Here is a 22,550-nt window from a genome sequence, read left to right as displayed (position 1 = left end):
TTTCTTGGAGGTGGCTGAACCGATTTTTACAAACTAAGATTCAAATGAAAGGTATAATATTCCGATAGGTTGCTATTGAATTTCATTTTAAACCGACGTCTTGTTCCGGATTACGAGTTGAAGAGTATGGTTACAAAACAAAATTTGTTGATTTATCCACATCATAGTTTGGAGAAATGGGAAAGGCACAATTGCACCTCTAGGTGGATTAAAATAGGTTTTTATAAAAACGCTTGCTGCACGGGCAATTTATGTGTGCAGTGTTTTACCGATTTAGAAAACATTATGGATTTTTAGGTAGTAAAAATTGATAAAAAAGTTTCTTTTTGCCGCATACATTATGTGAGCTAAACTTGTGTCGTCCTTCGAAAAAAACCAAAAAAAAAAACAAATTAGTGTCACCACAAGCCAAAAGCAAAACCTAGGGTAATTAACCAACTTTGGCCCACTTAGAGAGGGTGTCGCATTTTTCTAATTATGTTGCTAACTTTTCTTCGATGATTCACAACAAGTATAATAACAAAAAATGGTCTTAAAATCGTGAAATATACTCGTGTTTCAGCGCAACAAATACTACAACCGAGTTCCTCAATTTTCATTCTACCGGTCGAGCCAATGGTTTGAACAAAGGTGAGACAGACGTTGCCCAATCCAACAGCTACAAATGGGTAAGATGTTCACAGAAATAGGATCAGTACAGTATTTTTACGCCAAAACGAAGCACACACGTCTAATATTTGTACGGGGTGTGTACACAATTTGCTACAAAAGGTGCGGAACGTGTTACAGATGGCGATTATTCGTGTTTCATTTCTTGAATTCAGAAGAATGAATTGTGCTGGCACGTAGTTGCTCACTCTTTTAGCTGTTGCCTGACAGATCCCCTTAACACAGATAACAGTAAGTGGCATCTTATCGATAATGCCAGTAACTATTCTATAGCTACTATAATTGAGTTCCAATGGAACAAATATCTTCGATTCGAAAATATTTGTTCCATTGGAACTCACTTATAGTAATTAGGATAACTAGAGTAGCAGATCTGTGCCTTCGCCTAGTCTACTTATGGCAAGTTATCCAAAAATTGCTTTTTCAAAATAACCGCCCACTTCGAATTAGCCACTTTTTCAACCTGCACATAACATGGTGCACCTGAACGTACTAACCTGAAAACTCAATAGTTTCTGGAAAAAAGTTTACTTGTTTCGTTTTCAGCCTGAGCACAGAGATTGATGCTACTATGCCTATTTAATTTTATCAAAACGCATCCCGCGAATAAAACAAATCAATCTGATTATCTGACATTCTAGGTATTAATCCATCGTCACGGAATGTAGTTTCCGTGTGGAATATACAGTTTACCTATCAATGGCTAGCAATCCTCTTTGATAATTTTACCGAGTAATTCTGAATCGAAGCGAACAACACCCGCAAGCTGTGAATGATTTCCGTATAAAATGTAACTGTATACAGTTGATCGACTCAGTACAAGAGCGTCACTAGTGGTAAAAACTCAAAAGTGACTTTCGAAATATTTAAGGTTTAAGTATATAATAAAAATAACCCGTGAATATAGGCCTTCTGTAAGTAAATGCTATAACACCCCAACCCTTTGAACGAGTAAATGTCTTTTACTAAAATGATACATTAAAATTAATTTTCGTCTATTTTACGTATCTATTATATCCTAACCAAGCGTTTAGTAATCAGTCTGTTCTTGCACTGATCCCCTTTGTTGTTCCAGCTTGATTCGCACATCCATAACAAAGCAAATTTCTCCACGCTCTGTTTGTCCGAGGATTAACCTCATTTCGAGTAATCCGAACGTTTCAATCAGCGTTCAACAAATCGGATGATGTTAATTGTCAGTTTGCTTGCTTTCTAGCCACCATGTTACCAAAGTGAGATGAGTTAGATGGAACTATTTCGACTTCGCGTAGAACGGTGATTTTATAAAATAGAGCATTGAGATACTTTTCACTATTTTCCAATTTTAGCCCTACCAATTGGAACTCGTTATAGTTAGGGTAGCGTCTGCTAACTCTATTTAACGCATTTCCGCAAATGAACCGATGGAAATTTGTTTTCATTTGTGGTGCGCATTGTATGGATCAACATGTGTAATAATTCAATGAGTAACCTGAAAAACCGTAATATTCGTTCATCTGGTGGCATTGAGGCTCCAAGAGTTATAGATGCACGTTTAGCATGCAGTAGGGTAATGTACCTATTATGGCAGTGGAGCCTATTGTGACGCACCTCTTGATTTCACCTAATTGGCCCAAAATAGGTTCATTACTATATGTTATTAAAATATTAACGAAATAATACATATTAGTATGCATCGTTTACGCATACAATCGGAAACACAACGAAGCATAAATTCACCTTAACCCGCTGTTAGGCCCGAACACAATTAATGTGGTTGCGGCATGGCAACGCACCATCATTTTGATTGCTTGAGAGTACGTTTAAGTACCATTATTCAACGTAGCATTATTAAAAAAGACTTCAAATCGCCAGAACGAGGTAGCCAATCGACATTATCCCTTTTCGATATAATTTGTCTATCTTATATCGTTTCAATAAATGGACGATTGCAATGGCCGTATGACTTGGTACCCAATTTTGTGGAATTGCACGAAGATCCGTCCAAAAATCTTTAAAATCGTGACCTACTAGCTTCGATTCCAATGAAACTATACACGTTCAACCGGCATGGAACACTAAACATCCACAGTGAGTAAGAGCAATTTTTTAAAATGGTTTAGGGGTTTTTGGACACTGTTTTCAAAAAAATATTGTTCGATTTCCATATTTAATACGCAAAACTATCCGAAAAATGTTACCGAAAATGAATACTCCTGAGCGAAAAAATATACACTGGAAAAAAGCTGCAAAACTTTTCATAAGAAAAAAAAATTATGTTAAAAAAATTAATTGCAAAGAGCTAATTTTTTATCTTTTGCCAACAAAAATCTAAAGAGAAAGCAAACATTTATTCCCAAACAATATGAAGTATCAGTAAACAGTTTTTCTAGCCATAACTTTTTTTAATTTCATACAAAAAGACAAACAAAACTCAAACCAAAATGTTCATAACAAAACTTTACGAAAATGAAACCATTTTCAAGATAAATCAGTCTACTTTCTACAACAGTGTACAACAGGCCTCTTGATCTAGTGTGCGTTGTCTCGATAACAAAGAAAACATCGGATGATTATTGTCATCATGAGTGAAGATGACGAAATAGCTCTACTGCAACCCAACGCCGCGTTCGTTGACTTTAAATTTTGTTCAATACGACCGAGTTTTTGTGCAGTGGAATACCTGCACGGAAACGCTCTCGATCGCATAACAACTAAATTATTAGTTGTATTTCTGAAAACTTATAGAAAATGTTACAACTATGCGACCATGGGCAGTAAACGATTTTTATGAACGTGTCCACTGGAAAACAGACAGAGAAAGAATAACCGGAACGGTGAGAATGAAGAAACGGTGAAAATTCACCTTTTTATTGGGAACACCGAGAAAAGATATGTCCCCAAGCAGGAATCGAACCTGCGATCTACCAGTCTCTAGTTAGGTGCGTTAGCCGCTCCGCCATCGAGGAACTGTGATGATGTCATCACAAATTCCCAATGGTATCGTGATTACCGCGGCAGCCTCCAATTCCTCCCAATCGACCTATCGACCCCCAATGTCTCCTATAAACAGATCGATCGTCTTGGCAGTTGGCGCAGTATACCAACCCGCGAAAGAGGGTCTCCGCACGCAGTAAGAAGTTGCGCGCACGAGATCCAATATTTGTACAAGAATATTTGTTCCTATGTTTTTATTTTTTTATTTTTTTATTTTGACTATGTTAGTCACATTGTTTTTATGTAGCTTTCAAATGGTTCACAATATCGTCTTGATAATAAATAAAAATACATAGATTCAGGAAATTTGATGTACATTTTGAAAAACCTATTGTTTATGACGGAGAGATGCAAATAACTTATAAAAAGGTTTTAATCAAACGAAATAGTTGTATTTGTTGAAACAAAATTTGAAATATCTTGTAAACGACTACAGTTTGGAAATAGCTTGTTTTGAGTATTTTGATATGAAGTAGTATATAGAATCATATTTTATATTTTGATTGATTTTTTATGTTTGATTGCAAATAGTATGAATTATAAAAATATGTTAAAAGTTATTGTGAAGCTTCTCCATGTTGCAAATACACTAAACAAATCTATTTCGTATTCAAAACGAGCAACATATGATTGTTGTTAGTTGTTGATGGAGGATCATGAATAGCCTACAAAAAGGGCATAATTTAATTAATTGATTAATTTTAGTTAAATGCATTTTGATTTGAAATAGCATTTTAAATCATATTCTATAATAATATTACAGTTTTCTTTGTCAATTTGTATAAAATTGTAAAACATGTATAACATAACATTGTCCATCCATCCACGCTTTTTTCCTTTCAGGATTTTGTTGACAAAAAAACCCAAACATTAAAAAAAAATGGGATTTTGCAATGCAATGTTTTATTGTTTTTTTTGTTTTTGTTTGTTTGACACAACTTTTTTTCAGTGTATATATTTTCACGCAGAGCTGTTTCTTCCCCTTAACTTATTCTCGGGCAGTTTTATTAACGAAGACATAGATTTCGACCAGTTGGGACTATGGTCGACCATTTAGTCATTCTCAAGAAATGTCGCAGTTCTGCTTTTCAAATAAGATTAGCCAGCGACACATTACGTTATCAAATCTTATGACAAGCGTCATTTTGCACATTTCGAGAAAAACGATTTTTAAAGTTTGAGATTGAATATCTGGAAACTTATAAATGAGACAAACAATTCAAATAAGACAATTGATGCTTCTATCTATTCTGTATTATTCTCTCAAATATTACGAAGATCAGTTAACTATGTTGCGAGCTTTTACTATAAATGTAAACAAAAGTCGCACTCACACGTGTCATAGGTCAATTTGTATGGCGTGTCATAATCGTGCATGGAAAATTTTCCATAGAAAAAAATCATCAATTATTAACTTTTATTCATATCTTTGGCTTCATTTGGTCTATAAACAATCGGTGAGATGCATTTTGAAGGAAATGAGTTAGGGAATCTAGAAAAAAATAGTTATTTTTGGTTACAGTGTTGCCAAATATCCTATATTTCCAGTTTAAAACTTAAATTGCATTTTTCTCACAATTCGTGCATTTTTGTTTTGAAAATGATTATGCCATTGTGTTTCTCAGATAGTTTTCATATAAAAAAAATTATACATCAAGATACTTTCAGCCATTCCCCAGACACGGTCATTTGAAGCAAAAAATTACAAATGTCTCAGCTCGTTTCTCGTCATATCTCAGTAACCAAGCAGAATGTCAAAATTCTGTAAAGGCCACTTTGTAGAGATTTTTTAGACAAGTAATGTGGCATATCTAACTCATTTTACCCCAAAATGGCATTTATCATAAGATAGCACAACAGCAACGAAATGGTCTTTTCCACAGAAGCGTTTCTACAGAAAAAACACTTCGCCAGTTTAACTGACTAGTTCAAGCCTTCGACTGCTAGCTGTAAGGGTTTTAACAAAAGTGTTCGAAAAACAAGTTATCGGTGTAATCTTGCCATTATTTAGAATCATTAAATCCTTCTTGCTTATCAATATGAAAGCCATATGTTACTGTGTCCATGTTAACGTCAGTCAGTTCAACACCAGACTATATTGACCTGGCGCGCTAGTCACGTAGCTTGTCGGAAATAACTCGCAGCCAGATTGCATGATGCATAGAATATGAACATTTAATGCATCAATATTACCTGTAAGATAGTTCACAAATCAAAGGTTTTTTTCTTTCATCTGCTAGATAACGCTAGATGTTCTCTAATCTGAAATCGTGAAGAAGTTTTTTGCAGAATATTCATTGAGGTCTGTTTGTCAGTGGTTTATCTACATGTTGTAGTATGAAGCAAAGTGGTTATAGATATTATTGTTCTTCGCTGATTGGGCCACCCTCTGTCCAACTAACAAATTTTATTCGCTAGTTGTACCAACTAACAAACGTCAAAAATTCTCCAAAAGTTGCGTTAGTGATGTAAATGCATCTGTTTACATCTCCAACTATTGTCAGTCTGTTCTCAGTGGTTTGATTGTCAAAGTGAATTTGACATGAGATTTTGACTTTCGGATGCCTTTTAGTTGGACAATGGTCCAACCAGCTGAAAAATGACCAACTAGCGAATCACTACTGCAGTAGCATCACAGATTAACAGACATAACACTTTAAAACAAAGCTTCGCCCGCTTTAATGGTAATTTTAAATATATTTGTAGTTGGGACTGTGATCACATTTGAAATTATGGCGCCACTGACATATGAACAAGCATATGGGGGATAGACAACTAGTGAAAAATTGATCCCAAACCTTAGAGGTAACCCACCAGTAAATGAGTGTTTGGGACCGTGAATAAAAGGTGGAGCTAGTGTTCCAGAATAATTATCTGATCAATGTTTTTTGAGAGAATTCCCTCATAGTGTTATGTCTGTTAGTCTGTGGTAGCAAATAGCACATTCATGGATTTCGTAATAATTCGTATTCACATTCAAACACGATGATCCACATGATTACAATCGGCCTAAAAATCCCATTACTAAGACTTAGAGGAACCAGAAGTGCCTCTAAGGCCAATTTTCTCCCAGGGTCATGAATCAAACTTTAAATTTAGTTATGAAATAATTGTAACGGAAAGGCATAAGTGGTGCATATGGTTTTTAATAGTTAGTTTATCTCGAACGCTTTTCATAGAAAATATGAGAATGTGTAAATATAATGTAAGCGATTCAATCATATACAGCGCAAATTCGTTAGTTGGGTCACGACCGCGCCCCAACTAGCGAATCGTATCCGTTAATTGGGGCAACTGACAGCTGACAAAAATTACCCAAGGGAAACGCTGATTTTTTGTTTTCTTTCATAAAAAACAAGCAAAAATATTTTACAATTCACAAAAGTTGGCTGTTTCCTTCCAGTTTAAAGTTGTTTTTTGTGACAAAGTATGTCATTAGTGTTCTTTTTGCCATCAATTATTTTTTGATAAATTCCTTCACATAAAACAGGAAATGGATACACCGTCGGGAAAAAGCCGGTAAAGCACAAACATACTACGTTGCCACTAGCTAAAAAAGATTGGATAATGTGATTGAATACATCAGAGATGACCTTCAAAAGTTACTAAACTAACGTCTCTGCGACACAAACTAATTGATGCTGAATGGAAGAAGCGAAATATTTAACACATTTATTTCACTAAAATCATTCCGAAATATGAATGCAAAAAATAAAATTCGAATGAATTTGAAAGTATGATTTTTCTGGATCGCCACAGAAATCAACCAACCCCTTGAAATCAATGACATTCAAACTAGGGGCAGATCACTCTAAGAATGTATAACAAATTTGCATCAAATTAGAAAAAATGCATTTAATTTCCATTTTTGCATCAGCTTTGCACTACCTCGCAGAAAAGTTTGTTTAACAAACGTCCTACGCTGATCCACTTTGTTTGACGTTTTGTTAAGTGTAGGGCTAGTTTTTCTGTAGGGTTTTGACGTCTTACACGCAACGCAAACAACATTGCACGCAACGCAAAAACATTGCACGCAACGCAAAATACATTGTGAATTTCTATTTTGATGGAAATAAATGCATTTAATTTCGCTGATTTTTAAAAATGCATCACAAGTGATCTGCCCCTAGCATTCAAACGTCAATCAGTTCTTGACTTTCAGTTTTGACATAAGAGTGTCTTTTAGTTGGGGCATGCCCCAACTAGCGAACACCCAACTAACGAACAGCCCAACTAGCGAACACCCAACTAACGAATTTGCGCTGTAATTTAATATGATAGGGTAGAAGTACTATGTATTCTAAAACATTTGTGTAAAAAACGCCTTACATTTTTGTGTACTGACCTGCTAGCTAGAGTGCCATCTAGTAAGTATTCTTCAATCTATGATAATAATAAATGTTCCCAAGTTGTTTTAAATACTCTTTGCGCACCAAGTACCATATCTAAATCAAAGTGTGTTTTAATTTTCTTTCTCTCAAATTTTATATTCACTCCCTTTTTACTCTACAATTTTGTCCCCGGTGCAAAGAGCACAAAAACGCGTTGACAACATGTAAATTGTATAATTACAGGCGACTTCCGAGTTCAACTTGAAGGTTGAGCTCTGAAATCCGCTGTAATTATACAATTGACATGCCTTTGAAACGTCATTGTCTTGAGAGAAAATAAAAGTGCCTACGAATGATCAAGGGCAAAGATTATGGTTCAACTGAGAAAGCTTGAAAAAGCGGCCATCTTGGAAAACGAAAAAGCTCGTTTTTCCTAAAACTCTTGTGGGAAAAATCTTCATGAAAATCAATCAGTAATACTCTACTAATGCCCCGAATAGATTGATTCATTTTTATGAAGTTTTTTTTCCAACGGTGCGCAAAAAAACTGCTTTTTCGTTTTTCAACCTGGCCCCCTATTGAGGCGTTCTTAAACCTTAAAGCAAACAAAATAGAAAAGGTCATATGAGTGGTGAAATTTTAAAATTTTCTAAAATTAGAATAATTTTCACCACTTCAAATAGTTCAAAATCAGAAAAATAAAAAAAAAACTAATACCGGACATTCATTCATGTTTATTTCAACCATAATCAGGAACATCATTTACAGAAATTGAGATCAAAGTATTGAATCAACATGTTATTAAATGTTATAATAATCATCAGTTTTCTTTCAATTGGGAAAACATATCACGGGAATGGATAGTTTTTTTTAATATTTACGAAATACTACTATTATAACAAATGCATTTTTTTTAATTTGAGTTAGCACTTCCAAATACGATCAAAACAACAGGTGTACCCCATTAGGCTTAAATGCGCTGGGCATATGTATGTTGCGCATAACGTACGTTAACGGTAAAGACGTTAGGCTCATGTTGATATTTTACTTATTTTTTGCATGACTTTCTTGCATTTTCTCGAGCCTTATACCTTGGGGAACTGGTGGTAAAACGAACACGTTAAGGAAAGTCATTATTTTTTAACTAATAAGATACTACAATCAACTTATATGTTTCTTGTTGGGCAATTTTTGTACATATTTGATGAAAATACTTCGACATAAACACATTTTTTCAAATATTATTTTTGATTTCAAAATATGTACATGTTTATAGCGTGTGCAACTTGAAGTTAGCGTTCCGACTAATTTTGAGGCTTGGTACTTAGAGTGGCAAGATGGTTCATATTGTCCCCACTACGACCTGTTCGTTTTAGCCCCCAAGACGTTTTATTTTCAAACAGGCGTTACGATTGAGCCATTTTGTCCTGATCCCTACTTATTGCGGTTCAGCTTCAATCACTATGATGTAACACCATTTTCAGAATAAAATTCAAATTTCACCTCAAAAAACCTTATATTCTACATGCCGAATTTAACATCAGTGACAAACATGAATGCCAATTTTGGTTTTTATCATATTTATTTCACATTCGACAGCTTTTTATCAAAAGAAATGGTTTCAATATCATTTGAATACTTGACAGGTCAGGTTTCTGTGAAGTTTGTTCTAAATTTAACAAACATTGGTGTGATTTGGCTACCTGTTCATTCCACCCACAGTTCCCCTATGCTTCGCTCCACTTTTAACCAACAGCAGCAAATGTACACTCGTGGCTTATTCGATACAGTCCACAGAGTACGGCATTTTCATATGTACTGTGTTTAAACGTCCTGCTTCCAGTGTTGTAATAGCAAAGCTCCAGCATTCAGGCGAATGCTGTGGAAGTGCCCAAGTTCGCCCCGAGTCCGTCTCGAAATGAAGCATTATTAGCAATTGACCTACATGCAGAGTTGCCAAATACACAAATTATTCTGTATTTTACAGATTTTTCAAGAGGATCTGTAATTAATATTCTGTACATACAGATTACGAATTTTTGTCAAAAATTCAGATCCTAGAGATTTCAACAAAATATATTTAATTTAGTATAACTAAACATTTTATTCTATTGTATATACTTGAAGAAATCTTCGCTCAAATACAAGATGCGGAACGAATGCTTGTCAGGCGGAAACTTAGCTTGCGCTAATCTTTCGGCAAACAACCGATAAATTGCACATGATCAAAATATGCTAACCACTCTTGTTTAAAATCATTCTCATTGGTATTAGGGCATAAATAACGCACATTAATCCTTTCATTCCCATATTGTTAATAATCAACAACGTTTTTGAACAGCTAGAACTTTTGATTTAAGCAGAATTTACTCACAAAAAAGAAAGACTAGTAACTGGAACAATTGCCCTTTATTTAATCGCTAAAAGTTATAATTATCCTCCCTAGAATAGAAGTTATTGCTATTAGTCTGATAGAACTCCGCTGGAGAAGTGCTACCAGAGATATTTTTAGTTAGCGTTGATAAATTAAATTATTTATATTATATGATATATATTTAATATCTTTGTTATTTCTCATTATTATTGAAAACTGCTAAAACGTATCAATTTGGACCGTCTTCGACTATCTTTTCCTAGCATATAGAATATTGAAAAATTTCTGGGATAATTGTATTGAGCATCGGAAGGTAAATATTGAGCAGCTTCCAGCACTGCGCAAGAAACGCCTATCAAAACGGGTTTTTCCTGTTTCTTAACAGTTATTTATCCGACGCGGTACCTTTTTTGATTTCAATTAATAAAATTCCTATGTTTTATCCATAGCTGGAAATTGAAACTTTGTGACATCTTAGAACTTCACTAAGTCAAGCTTTTGGGTTAATAATTGTTGATATAGTAAGGGGGAGATAGCAGGGGCTCCTGAATTTTTTTACTACGTAACAGGCCGACGTGGGTACCCGGGTACCCAGAAAACTGAAATGCCAATAACTAATGTAATTTCCAACCGATTTTGATGCGTTTGGGTGTTTTGGATTCAGAAACTCATCCGCTTTTAGAATTGGTAAAAATGAATCGGGTTACTTCATTCGGTTCCCGGGAATCCGGATTTCCGGAAGCAGGTTCCAGTACTGGGATACTATTTGTGAACTTCAATGGAATACTAGCAATATGGGTATCAAAATTCTTGGAATTGCATCAGTAGGCTGTATCTCGTGGTTTTGGAACTATTTGGTTATTTGACCCAGGAACGGACATTCCGGAGCAGGTTCCCGTGGGGCCGTGAGTGACCATTCCATTCCAATTCCATTTTTCAAATTGCCATAGGGTCCCGTAATAATAAATAACTGACTTCCGAAACAATTTGAAGTTTTGATACTCATATTGCTAGGACATTATTAAAATTTAAAAATCAAACCCTAGTACAGGAACATTACCCCGGAAAATCCGGATTATCAAGCACCAGATCCATTCATCCGGTTCAATTTAACAAATCAAAAAGTGGACGAGTTCCTTAATCCAAAAAATCTAAAAGTGTCCAAATCGGATAAAGGAAGCTATAGTTATGAGCATTTCAGTTTGTGGATACCCGGGTACGCACGTTGGCCTGTTAAAGGCGTTTTTTGTTGGACGCATAACAGGTAAACCCTATGAACGCTAGAAACAAGTTGGGAATGAAAAGATTAAGCTAGATTAGATCTTACATGCACGCATAATGTAATTGTCCCAGAAAAAAATATAACCTTGAAGAACAACTCATGAAAGAAAGAATGATGCATTTTATTATTAATTTAACGAATATACGAATATTGCTTCTTCTATATTGATTATCTCTCATATTATTAAGTTACATGATTAAATGGATCTACGGAAACTGTATGCTATGATAAAGGGTTTTTTAGCGCAATGTGACGAAAAAGGTACCGTCACAAACATAAAATCCGTGCCCTAATGCTGATGTTGTACAAAATTTTCATTGGTTCCAAAACCCAATGTTTGTTCATTATTTTGCTTTTTTAAATTTTGGCTTGAAATGTGCTTGTACCAAAACTGTTTACTAAAATGAAATGATACTTTCTTCATTTCGTCCACGGAAAAATAGAAAAAAAAACTCTACACTTGCAAGGGATAAATATCTCGCATGGTATTTTTCATTTTAGAGTCTCTCTTTTTTCCAACCCGAAAAAACAAGCGTCAGCTTGAAATCGCTATAATAACGAAAGCCTTGCGATTATTTTTATATTTTCGTGAATTATGCCTATCGTCCATTATGCCTATCGTCCATTATGCCGTACTTATGCCTAAAATTTACTTATGCCTAACATATATATGCCTAACATAGTTGTCACAATTAAAGGTCATCGTTAAATTATTAGTTTCTGAGCACACGAAACAGATTTCGTGAGCGGACCTTTTTCGGATAAACAAAAACCTGCTGCAATCGGTATACATTGGCAATATACGCAAGTTATATACATAGATTTCATTTCAAATTCAACGCATAAGGGGTAAAAAACTGTTCACAATTCATATTTTCAAAAAAAGCAGCCTAGTATGACGATATTACCTGTAAACAAAGGTGTGCTTGACGATAACGCGGTAACAAACTTAGTAAGTGTATCTTGTAAATCGTAAATGTGACTAAGTGTAAATTATTTTAGATATCTTGAAAAAGGCACAATATATGTCGCCGAAACGTCGGATAAAAAGTATATAGACCATTGTTTGACATTTTCTCCAGACTGAAAGCAGAAATATAACCTCAGAGATTTTTTGCATTGTAATACAGATTTAACGAGTTTTCCACGAAAAAGTACAGATTTCCTAGTGGCAACACTGTTCGTGATTAATGTTTATAAAAATACTGAAAAGGAACCAAACATTGGGAAACTAAAAGAAATTATCCAGTTGGAATCTTTCTATTGTGCTAAAAAAAGTAAATCTAGATTTCTTTTGCTTCAAAACATCCCAAAACGATTATCTTACTCCCGTCTCACTTTTTGTGCATAATCTGATGGGATAACGTTATTCTCGATCAACCATCCACTCCACCCCGTGGTTACTATGGTAGTCTCTATACAAATTCTGCTTTTGAAATACGTACGATTAATATTCTAATGCGAAATAATCCGTTTTGGATTGCAAACTCGCGCAATGAAACACCGCCGATCTGCTTTGACGTCCTTGCTGCGGATGAAGGGTCATCGTAAACTGAGCCAGCAATGCCGTTGACGATAATAATGACGATAACGGTGACGGTGGCTTACCTGTCTGGTGTTTTCCCGCATCTGCCTCCGGGCCATCTCGAGAATGATTCGCTGTCGTAGAACATCCAGCGGATTCACTATCGACAGCGAGGGCTTCGTTCGTTTGGCGGGACCAACCAAGCTATTGTCTTGTGGCTGAAATGAAACAATGGATGAATGTATCAGAGAAAAGGTCCGACTTGAGAATGGTAATACTCCGGTGTACCAGAGCAAACTCTCATTGTGACGGTGAGCAGCACTTGACAGTCGCGCAGGTGAAAAATATTGCATACGACATAGGTATGACACGTGTTGTAATTTGAGTTATATTTCCATTTATTTATACCGTTATCAAGCCACGGAAACGGATTGTGAATGCATAGCTTCCGGCGTACGTCTCCATGTGTTACGTCCACAATAATAAAGGAGGATGAACCAAATGAAGTGGCATCTATAAATAAGTCCAGGCAGCATGAATGAACGGTTAAACAATACTGCACGAACAATTCGCGTAAGCGTATAACAGATCGAGCCCCAACTCGGAACCAATAACTGTGTCTGTTGTATCATGCCACTAAACTTGCAATTGTCATGTATGCTCATGTCTGTAGAAAATGACGGTCAAGTTCCGTAAGCGAATGTAGTACCAAGGCAGTGTCTATATAATCAGGTGTGGCTATAAAGTTTGGCTGGTAATACGATATGAGACGATGGAAAACAAGAAAATTTGTTTGTGTTGTATCTACTACTACGGTATAGTATAACCGAGAGGCTTGGAATATATATTCAAATCCAAGCAATGTCAATGTCAATAGGGTAAAGAGGTCAATCGGTATAACGGAACAAAACGCTGAACAGAAACTATGCTACATTCCTGCATAAGGATGAAAAATTGAGTAAAAATTTATCTTTCTCCCAAAGACAATTTTTTTTGGTGAAACCGCTTTGTACGTGAAAGGCAGAAATCCTAACCTAATAAAGTAATGGGTACATTTCGAGAAATCGACACTACCTTATCTATTGCGGCAAAAAGTTAGTGTCAATTTCTGATGAGAGGAAGGTCGAAGACGAATTGTAATAATATATTTAAATATAAATAACTAGGCAACGAAACAGTCAACAGTCTTAAGGCGACGTACTATATATTTTACCCTATAATGCAACTAGTGAGGAAAGTTGACATCAAACACTATTCAACCATACGTCATGAAGAAGTTTTTTTGTTATGGCTGCCATTATGCGACTATACAATAGACTGCCCAGGAAAATAATGAATTTTTTAAAACACAATCGGCCCACCCTTGATTCGATTCCTAGTCCCACCAGGAGTACTTGCACCAAATTTGAAGCAAATCGAACAAGTCTAGCTATCGGACCAACGTGCCTGAAGTTTGTATGGGATTTTTCGACAATTTACATGGAGAAATCCCACTAACTCGCATTTTTACCGCTAGATGGCAGTGCATGTATCGTATTATCACTGTAAGTGAAAATAAGAAAGATAATTTAATTGTCTACAACTTTGCCAAAGACTGCTAGTGAATCCGGCTTTGTTAAAAGTAGTTATTAAACTTTTAACGAAGTGATGTCTGAGTCAGTTTTGCATGGGGCCTAGCAGTGCATGGTTGTGTATCTGTAATCGATTCCCACAAACTATGCATTTTTGTGAAATAATCGATAGGTTTAGCCTAATAGTATGTTCAGAAGAATTATAAGACATAATACGAGTTATGTTTTGGTTGGAAAATTTTAGTTCCAACTATGACCGCATAGAGGGCGCCAACACTAACTTTTAATAGAAGAGAGATAGACTATCAAGATGTTCGAAAGAATTATTGGAAAATGCCTGTTCTACAACTTTGTGGAAGACACCTAATTTCTATCTCTTTCCGTTGAAAAGTTAGTGTTGGCGCCATCTACGTGGTGAAATGTGGAACTAAAACGTTGTAACCAAAATATAGCTCGTATTATTTACTACAATTCTTCTGAATATATCATAGAGCTAAATCTGACGGTTATTTCACAAAAATGTTTAGTTCGCGCAAATCGAGTACTGATACACAACCATGCACTGCTAGGCCCCATGCAAAACTGACTCAGACATCACTTCACTAAAAGCTTAATAACTTCTTTTAACAAAGCCGAATTCACTAGCAGTCTTTGGCAAAGTTGTAGACAATTAAATTATCTTTCTTATTTTCACTTACAGTGATAATACGATACATGCACTGCTATCTAGCGGCAAAAATGCGAGTTAGTGGGATTTCTCCATGTAAATTGTCGAAAAATCCCATACAAACTTCAGGCACGTTGGTCCGATAGCTAGACTTGTCCGATTTGCTTCAAATTTGGTGCAAATACTCCTGGTGGGACTAGGAATCGAATCAGGGGTGGGCCGATAGGGGTCATTTTTTCCTGTCACTCTACTATACAATTGTTGCCATAAACAAGATTCACAAATTGAGCCAATTTACACCACTGTATTGTTATACGCACACAGACTGGAAAACTAGGAAACAGAGTTCAGTTGCTTTGTATGGAAGAGTAAATATTTACTTATGCGTTATCCCTGCTATGATAGAATAAATGTGTGACGATTGGAGGAAAGTAGGTACACATGAGCCAGCTATGATGTCTTACAACCCTTAGTGACTTTATGTTTATGGCATCGCTTAAAACATAGTAAACCTGTTTACATTCCATTTGATATCACCGAAATACTAATTTAGGTTTTGTTGTATCATAGTAAAGTTTACATTTATCAATGCTATTCACAGCCGCCCGTTACTCGCTCCAAATTTTGTAACACGGACACTCGCTCGATATAGTCAAAATTTCTCAAACAAAAAATTGTTGATAGCAATACCATTAACTTTTTAGCCTGTTTTGTTTGAAAAATTTACTACGGGTGACCCAATTGACCGATTTAAATCAACTCATTGGCAATGAAATCGTTGAGAATTGTAGATTCATCGTGATTTTTCCGATCTGGGATATCTTTTTTCGCTTCCATTTTCATTTCATTCATTTATTTAGTTCAACATCAATTTCATGATTACACTGAATCAACAATTTGCCTCCACAATACTCGATTTGTAGCTGCAGCTCTCCAACGTCGGTTACGCCCCACACTCGCCAAATCACGTTCCACCTGGTCCGCCCATCGTGCTCTCTGCGCTCCTCGCCTTCTTGTACCTACCGGATCATTAACGAACACCATCTTTGCAGGATTGTTGTCCTGCATTCTTGCAACATGCCCTGCCCACCGTATTCTTCCAGCGTTGGCCATCTTTTGGTTACTGGGTTCACCATAGAGTGCAGCGAGCTCGTGGTTCATCCTTCGTCGCCACACACCGTTCTCCTGCACACCGCCTAAGATCGTCCTTAGCAACCGTCGCTCGAAAATTCCTAACGCTTACAGGTTAGGGTGTCCCAAAATGACATCATGTTAAAAAAGTCATCGGGCTCACTTCTTAAATGAAAGGTTAGGGTATTAGGAACACTTTATTCTTCGGAGTGAATTTTCTAAAATGCTCCCTATTGGTGGCGAATTTTGATTTTTTGAAAAATGGACCGATTTTGGGTAAAATTTCAAATGCGTGCCTCTTGAAGTGCTCCTGAACGACCTTAGATTTTTTCAGCATTTTTTTATTTTCTAAATGTCCTACTGGAGAAGTTTGGTTAGTTAGTTTGTACAAATTTTGAATTGTAAGAGCGGTACAGCCATTAGTAAAAAGTGGAATTTTTGTTGTTTTTCAGTAGTTTTTCTTCAAAACTGGGTTTCTACAAAATTTTAAATGTAAATAAAACACTTTATATAGTTGAGCCGAATACAGAGGCGTAATTTTGTTGAAGAAAGTGTATAGCTACGGCCAATGGGGTATGAGTTATTTAAGTTTTTGTTAAATAACCTTTTGACATTTTATGATATTCATCAAAAATAACTCTGTTCTACAAAATAAAACAACTGAAGCGTGCTTAGTCCGCATATTATTTTTCAGAAAATAGAAGGAAAATGATGAAAAATTGCGTTTTTCGCGTGTCTCTAGCACATTAGAATCGGTTTTTATGAGAAAATGACGATTTTTTTAAAATTATTTTGTATACTAATAGCAACCTAGCGGGTTTAAAAATCACTAAAATTAAACAAATATGTCGAGTTAAGGGCAAGTTATGGCGTATATTTGAAGGCTTAATTGATTGGCATATTCACATTTTATATATAAGGCCTTATTTCCATGTTAGGAACATTAAAGTGGAGAAAATGCAGAATAGTGAGGTGAGTGTTGAAAAACTGATATTTACTATCACGGATCACATAATTCCGAAATAGTCGAATTTGGGGCAAATATCCTCGAAAAAAATTACATCAGAATACAGCGCATCTACTGACACAATTATTTTGTTGAAGATTCCTCCTAGACGTAATTATGGAGAATTAACTCTTCAAAAAATAATTAGAGACTTGGCGTCATTAGCAAAGTTATCATTATTTTTATAATATAAGTTACAAAAAAATCTTCAGATACTCATTAAACCTCGTCCTGACATACTAAAGACGTACAGAAAACGTCATTTTTCATCATTTTCCCTCTATTTTCCGAAAAACAATGTGTGGTCAAAGCACATTTGAACGGATTTAATTTTTGGAAAAGCATTATTTTTGATGAATTGCTAAAAATGTCAAAGGTTATCTAACAAAAACTTAAATAACTCATACCCCATTAGCCGTAGCTATACACTTACTTCAGCAAAATGATGTCCCTGTATTCGGCTCAACTATACAAAGTGTTTTCTATACTTTTAAAATTTTGTAGATACCCAGTTTTCAAGAAAAAATACTGAAAAACACAAAAAAATTCACTTTTTACTAAGTTTTAATGGCTCTACCGCTCTTATAATTCAAGATTTGTACAAACTAACTAACCAAACTTCTCCATTTGGATCTCCAGAAAAATAAAAAAATGCTGAAAAAATCTAAGACAGTTCAGGACCACTTCAACATGCCTAAATTTGAAATTTTATCCAAAATCGGCCCATTTTTCCAAAAATCAAAATTCGCCACTAGTAGGAAGCATTTTATCAGATTCACTCCGAAGAAGAAAGTGGTCCTAATACCCTAACCATTCATTTAAGAAGTGAGCCCGATGACTTTTTTAACATGATGTCATTTTGGGACACCCTATTGCAGGTTCTCCTCGAGCACGGTCCAAGTCTCGTGCCCGTAGAGAACCACCAGTCTTATAAGCGTTTTGTACATGGTGCATTTGGTGCGGGGGTGAATCTTTCTTGACCGCAGTTTTTCTGGAGCCCATAGTAGGCCCGACTATGATGCGTCTTCGGATTTTACGGCTCACGTTATTGTCAGCCGTTAATAAGGATTCTAGGTAGACAAAATCCTCCACTACCTCGAAGGTATCCCCGTCGATCGTAACGCTGTTTCCTAGCTTGATCCTGATGGCATCCTTAACTTCCCTCAACGTGGGAGTTGGTTCATTCCCGTCCTCAACTGCACTGACGTAGTCAAATCCTCCGTTGCCTTGGTCATCTGTATCTACATTCTGCTCGCCGTTCAGGTGCTTGTCGAAGTGCTGCTTCTACCTATCGATCACCTCACGGTTGTCCGTCAGCAGGCTCCCGTCCTTATCCCTACATATTTCGGCTTGCGGCACGAAGCCTTTGCGGGATGCGTTGAGCTCCTGGTAGAACTTCTGTGTATCTTGAGAACGGCACAGCAGTTCCATTTCCTCGCACTCCGCTTCTTCCATGCGGCGTTTTTTCTCCCGCAAGAGGCGTATCTGCTGCCTTCGCTTCTGTTTGTATCGTTCCACATTCTGTCGGGTTCCATGCTGCAGCATGACCGCTCGCGCTGCATTCTTCTCCTCCAGAACCGCTCTGCACTCCTCGTCGAACCAATCGTTCCGTCGTCTCCGTTCCTCATACCCGACAATGAACTCAGCTACGTTGTTGATGGCTGCTTTTACCGTTCTCCAGCAGTCCTCTAGAGGGGCCACGTCAAGCTCTCCCTCGTCCGGTAACGCTGGCTCGAGCTGCTGTGCGTAGGCAATGGCGACATCTGGTTGCTTCAGTCGCTCCAGATCGTACCGAGGCGGCCGTCGGTACCGTACATGATTAATGACGAATAGTTTTGGGCGCAATTTAACCATCACCAGGTAGTGGTCAGAGTCGATGTTAGCGCCACGATAGGTCCTGACGTCGATAATATCGGAGAAGTGCCGTCCATCGATCAGGACGTGGTCGATTTGCGATTCCGTCTGTAGCGGTGATCTCCAGGTGTAACGATAAGGGAGTCTGTGCTGGAAGAAGGTACTACGAATGGCCACGTTCTTGGAGGCGGCGAAATCAATGAGTCGAAGGCCGTTCTCATTCGTCAGCTAGTGAGCGCTGAACTTTCCAATAGTCGGTCTGAATTCCTCCTCCTGGTCTACCTGAGCGTTTAAGTCCCCAATGATGATCTTGACGTCATGGCTTGGGCAGCGGTCGTATTCTCGTTCGAGCTGCGCGTAGAAACCGTCTTTGTCATCATCGGTGCTTCCGGAGTGAGGGCTGTGCACGTTTATTATGCTGATGTTGAAGAAACGGCCCTTGATCCTCAACCTGTACATTTTTTCGTCGATCGGCCACCAACCGATCACGCGCCTTTGCATATCGCCCATCACAATAAAAGCTGTCCCTAGCTCATGTGTGTTGCCGCAGCTCTGGTAGATGGTATGATTACCTCTAAACGTTTGCACCATGGATCCTATCCAACACACCTCCTGCAGCGCTACGATTCCGAACCCGCGGTCCTTGAGAACATCGGCGAGTACGCGGGTGCTCCCGATGGAGTTGAGAGATCTGCAGTTCCACGTTCCGTTCGTTTACATGTTATTTTTTTATTTATAACAACAAGGAAAACACCACATGTATAACTAAAGGGGTGGGTATAGCGAAAGAAAAGGAATTTCTCCAGAGACCGATAACTGCTTCCTTGAACAACTTAGCTACCAGCTTTATCGAGATCTATTCAGATATTGTCCTGCGGTGAACTACCATACTCCGACTAAGAGTTCCCTGGTAGAGGAATTTCTCTCTGTATCGATGTCTGTTTCGTGAGCCTATTATCTCCCATTTTTGTCATGATATAGTTGGATATTCCACGGGAATCTACCCTATTGTGAAACCGGGGGTTGATTTCTCCCTATACCAATGTTCATTTCCGTGAGCCAGCTCAAGGTTAACTGTCGTCCCAACGACCCACTGCTAGCTATTCGACGCGATCTACTCACTCTAATCCCCGACAGTGGATCTAGACTACCCGGTAGAATTTCGAGGTCGGTCCGGCGATTCCGGCGACGCTTGACGGGAGGTTCATTGGTGCCCCGACGATCTGAACCCGATGCTGCGACGCGTACTAGTATAGTCTAGTTTCTAGCCGACGGCGCTACTTTGTTGTCTCTTCATTACTTTCTCTGCAGCCCGCAGAGTATACTCGTAACCACTCTGTCGATAGCATCCCAGATATGCTCGTCGTTGCACATCTCTTCGACGATATTGTCAACTGTCCCACTAGGAATACCCCTATGAACTTCTTCGATCCTAGGACTTTTGAAGACCACGTGTTCCAGTGTCTCTTGCACGTTTATACACTTCGAGCAAAAAGATGACGATGCGTATTCAAACTGATGTATATACTTCCGGAAGCATCCATGCCCGTAACAAAAGCTGCGTCAAATGGACATTCACCTCGCCATGCTTCCTTTGCACCGACACCGACACATTTGGGATGAGTCGGGGGCTCCACCTTCCTTTCTCCGTGTTGTCCCACTCTTGCTGCCACTTAGCGGACAACTCCGCTCTGACCAGTTTCCTTGCATTTCCTGTATTCCTCCACTGGTAACATTCCACGTCCTCAGCCAGAGTGATGCAGATGGGAATCATCCCGATAATAACGTATACCGCCTCCGACGACACGTTCTGTACGCGTTCGCGACACGAACATCCATTAGACGAAACATACTTGTTACCTTCGTCCGATTCCGCTTTGAGTTCAGTGTAGCAGCCCAGGACGGCACGCCATACATCAGTATTGAGGATGACACACATGCCAGGAGACGTCTCGTGCTGCATCTTGCTCCTCCGATGTTCGGTATGATCCTTACCGATACATTAGTTGTCCTCGCAGCATTCTTACATACATAGTCGACATGGATGTTGTAAGTTAACCGATCATCGACCGTCATACCCAGGTACCTCAGCGTACGCATCGATGAGATTAGGTGTCCGCCGACGCTGATCACGACACGTTGGATTTTGGTACTATTGCTGACCAGCACTCCCCCGTCTTGTGTTGAGCCAACTGCAACTTGATATCAGCTATCCAGGTTTCCACGATGCCTATTGTCTTTGTCGTCAATATCTCCACTTCCTCGAGGCTCTCGCCGGTTATCGTCAGAACAACGTCATCTGCAAAGCCGACGATCTCAACTCCTCTGGGCAGTTGCAGTGTTAAGACTTCGGTGTACATTACATGCCAGAACGTTGGGTCGAGTATGGAGCCCTGGGGTACTCCCGCCGTGACCCTAATCGACCTCTGTCCCATGCTCGTCTCCCATTCTTTGCAGCGCTACGGCGATCGCCCTCTGCGCCGTTGAACTCCATCTGCACGTCGATCGTAACCACGGCGCAGTAGCGATTAACCCTTGTCTTTTGCTTCAATGCTTTCTCCGCGCTTGCGATGACTCGGCGGATGGCGTCCACCGTCGAGATCCTTTTCCGGAATACGAATTGTCTCTGCTACAGTGTGTTCTCAATTTCAGAGTAGTTCATCAGTTTGTGGAGGAAAATCCTTTCCAGAAGTTTACCAAGAGTATGCAGCAGGTATTTGTGCCGATTAGATACTGGATCTTCTGGTGGCGTCCTTGGTTTTGGCAGCAACGACAGCTTCTGAATCTTCTATCTATCCGGGAAGTAGCCATCGTCCACACATTTCGTTAGGATCATCCTGAACATATCCCGAAACGCCAGGATCACGTTAGGGATACCGTCCGGTCCGGAGCCCTTCCTTACTCAGAAAGCAGAACAGACGACGACTGTCAGTCCGATGTCGCCCTTCAATTCGTAATGCGTTTCCTGTCCGTTGATGTTCGTATGCCAGAATCAGGATGTTACTGGCAACACTTCGGTTGAGCTAGCGTGCTTTATGCAATTTTTTTTGATAAAATCTTAAAGGAAGATGTCGAAAGAGCTGCTCGTTACTCCCAATTTAATAATACCGTTTTTGCATTGAAAAACTCCGAGCAGTGGTCCGATCTTCTACTCGAAATAGAAT

General features: G+C 38.2%; 1 protein-coding gene across 2 annotated transcripts in view; it reads right to left on the bottom strand.

The window, feature by feature from the left end:
- Nucleotides 1-22,550, bottom strand: part of LOC131696151 (uncharacterized) — a 134,989-nt gene that overhangs the window by 25,972 nt on the left and 86,467 nt on the right. For both annotated transcript variants that reach the window (XM_058984691.1, XM_058984690.1), the window contains exon 3: nucleotides 13,241-13,375. In XM_058984691.1, coding sequence (XP_058840674.1) covers nucleotides 13,241-13,375 — 135 coding nt within the window. The remainder of the gene's footprint in view (nucleotides 1-13,240; nucleotides 13,376-22,550) is intronic.

The sequence above is a fragment of the Topomyia yanbarensis genome, unplaced genomic scaffold (assembly GCF_030247195.1).
Source record: "Topomyia yanbarensis strain Yona2022 unplaced genomic scaffold, ASM3024719v1 HiC_scaffold_8, whole genome shotgun sequence".
In the NCBI taxonomy this organism is placed as follows: Eukaryota; Metazoa; Arthropoda; class Insecta; order Diptera; family Culicidae; genus Topomyia; species Topomyia yanbarensis.
The sequence above is the reverse complement of the archived record's forward strand: the minus strand, read 5'-3'. Positions and strand labels throughout refer to the sequence as shown.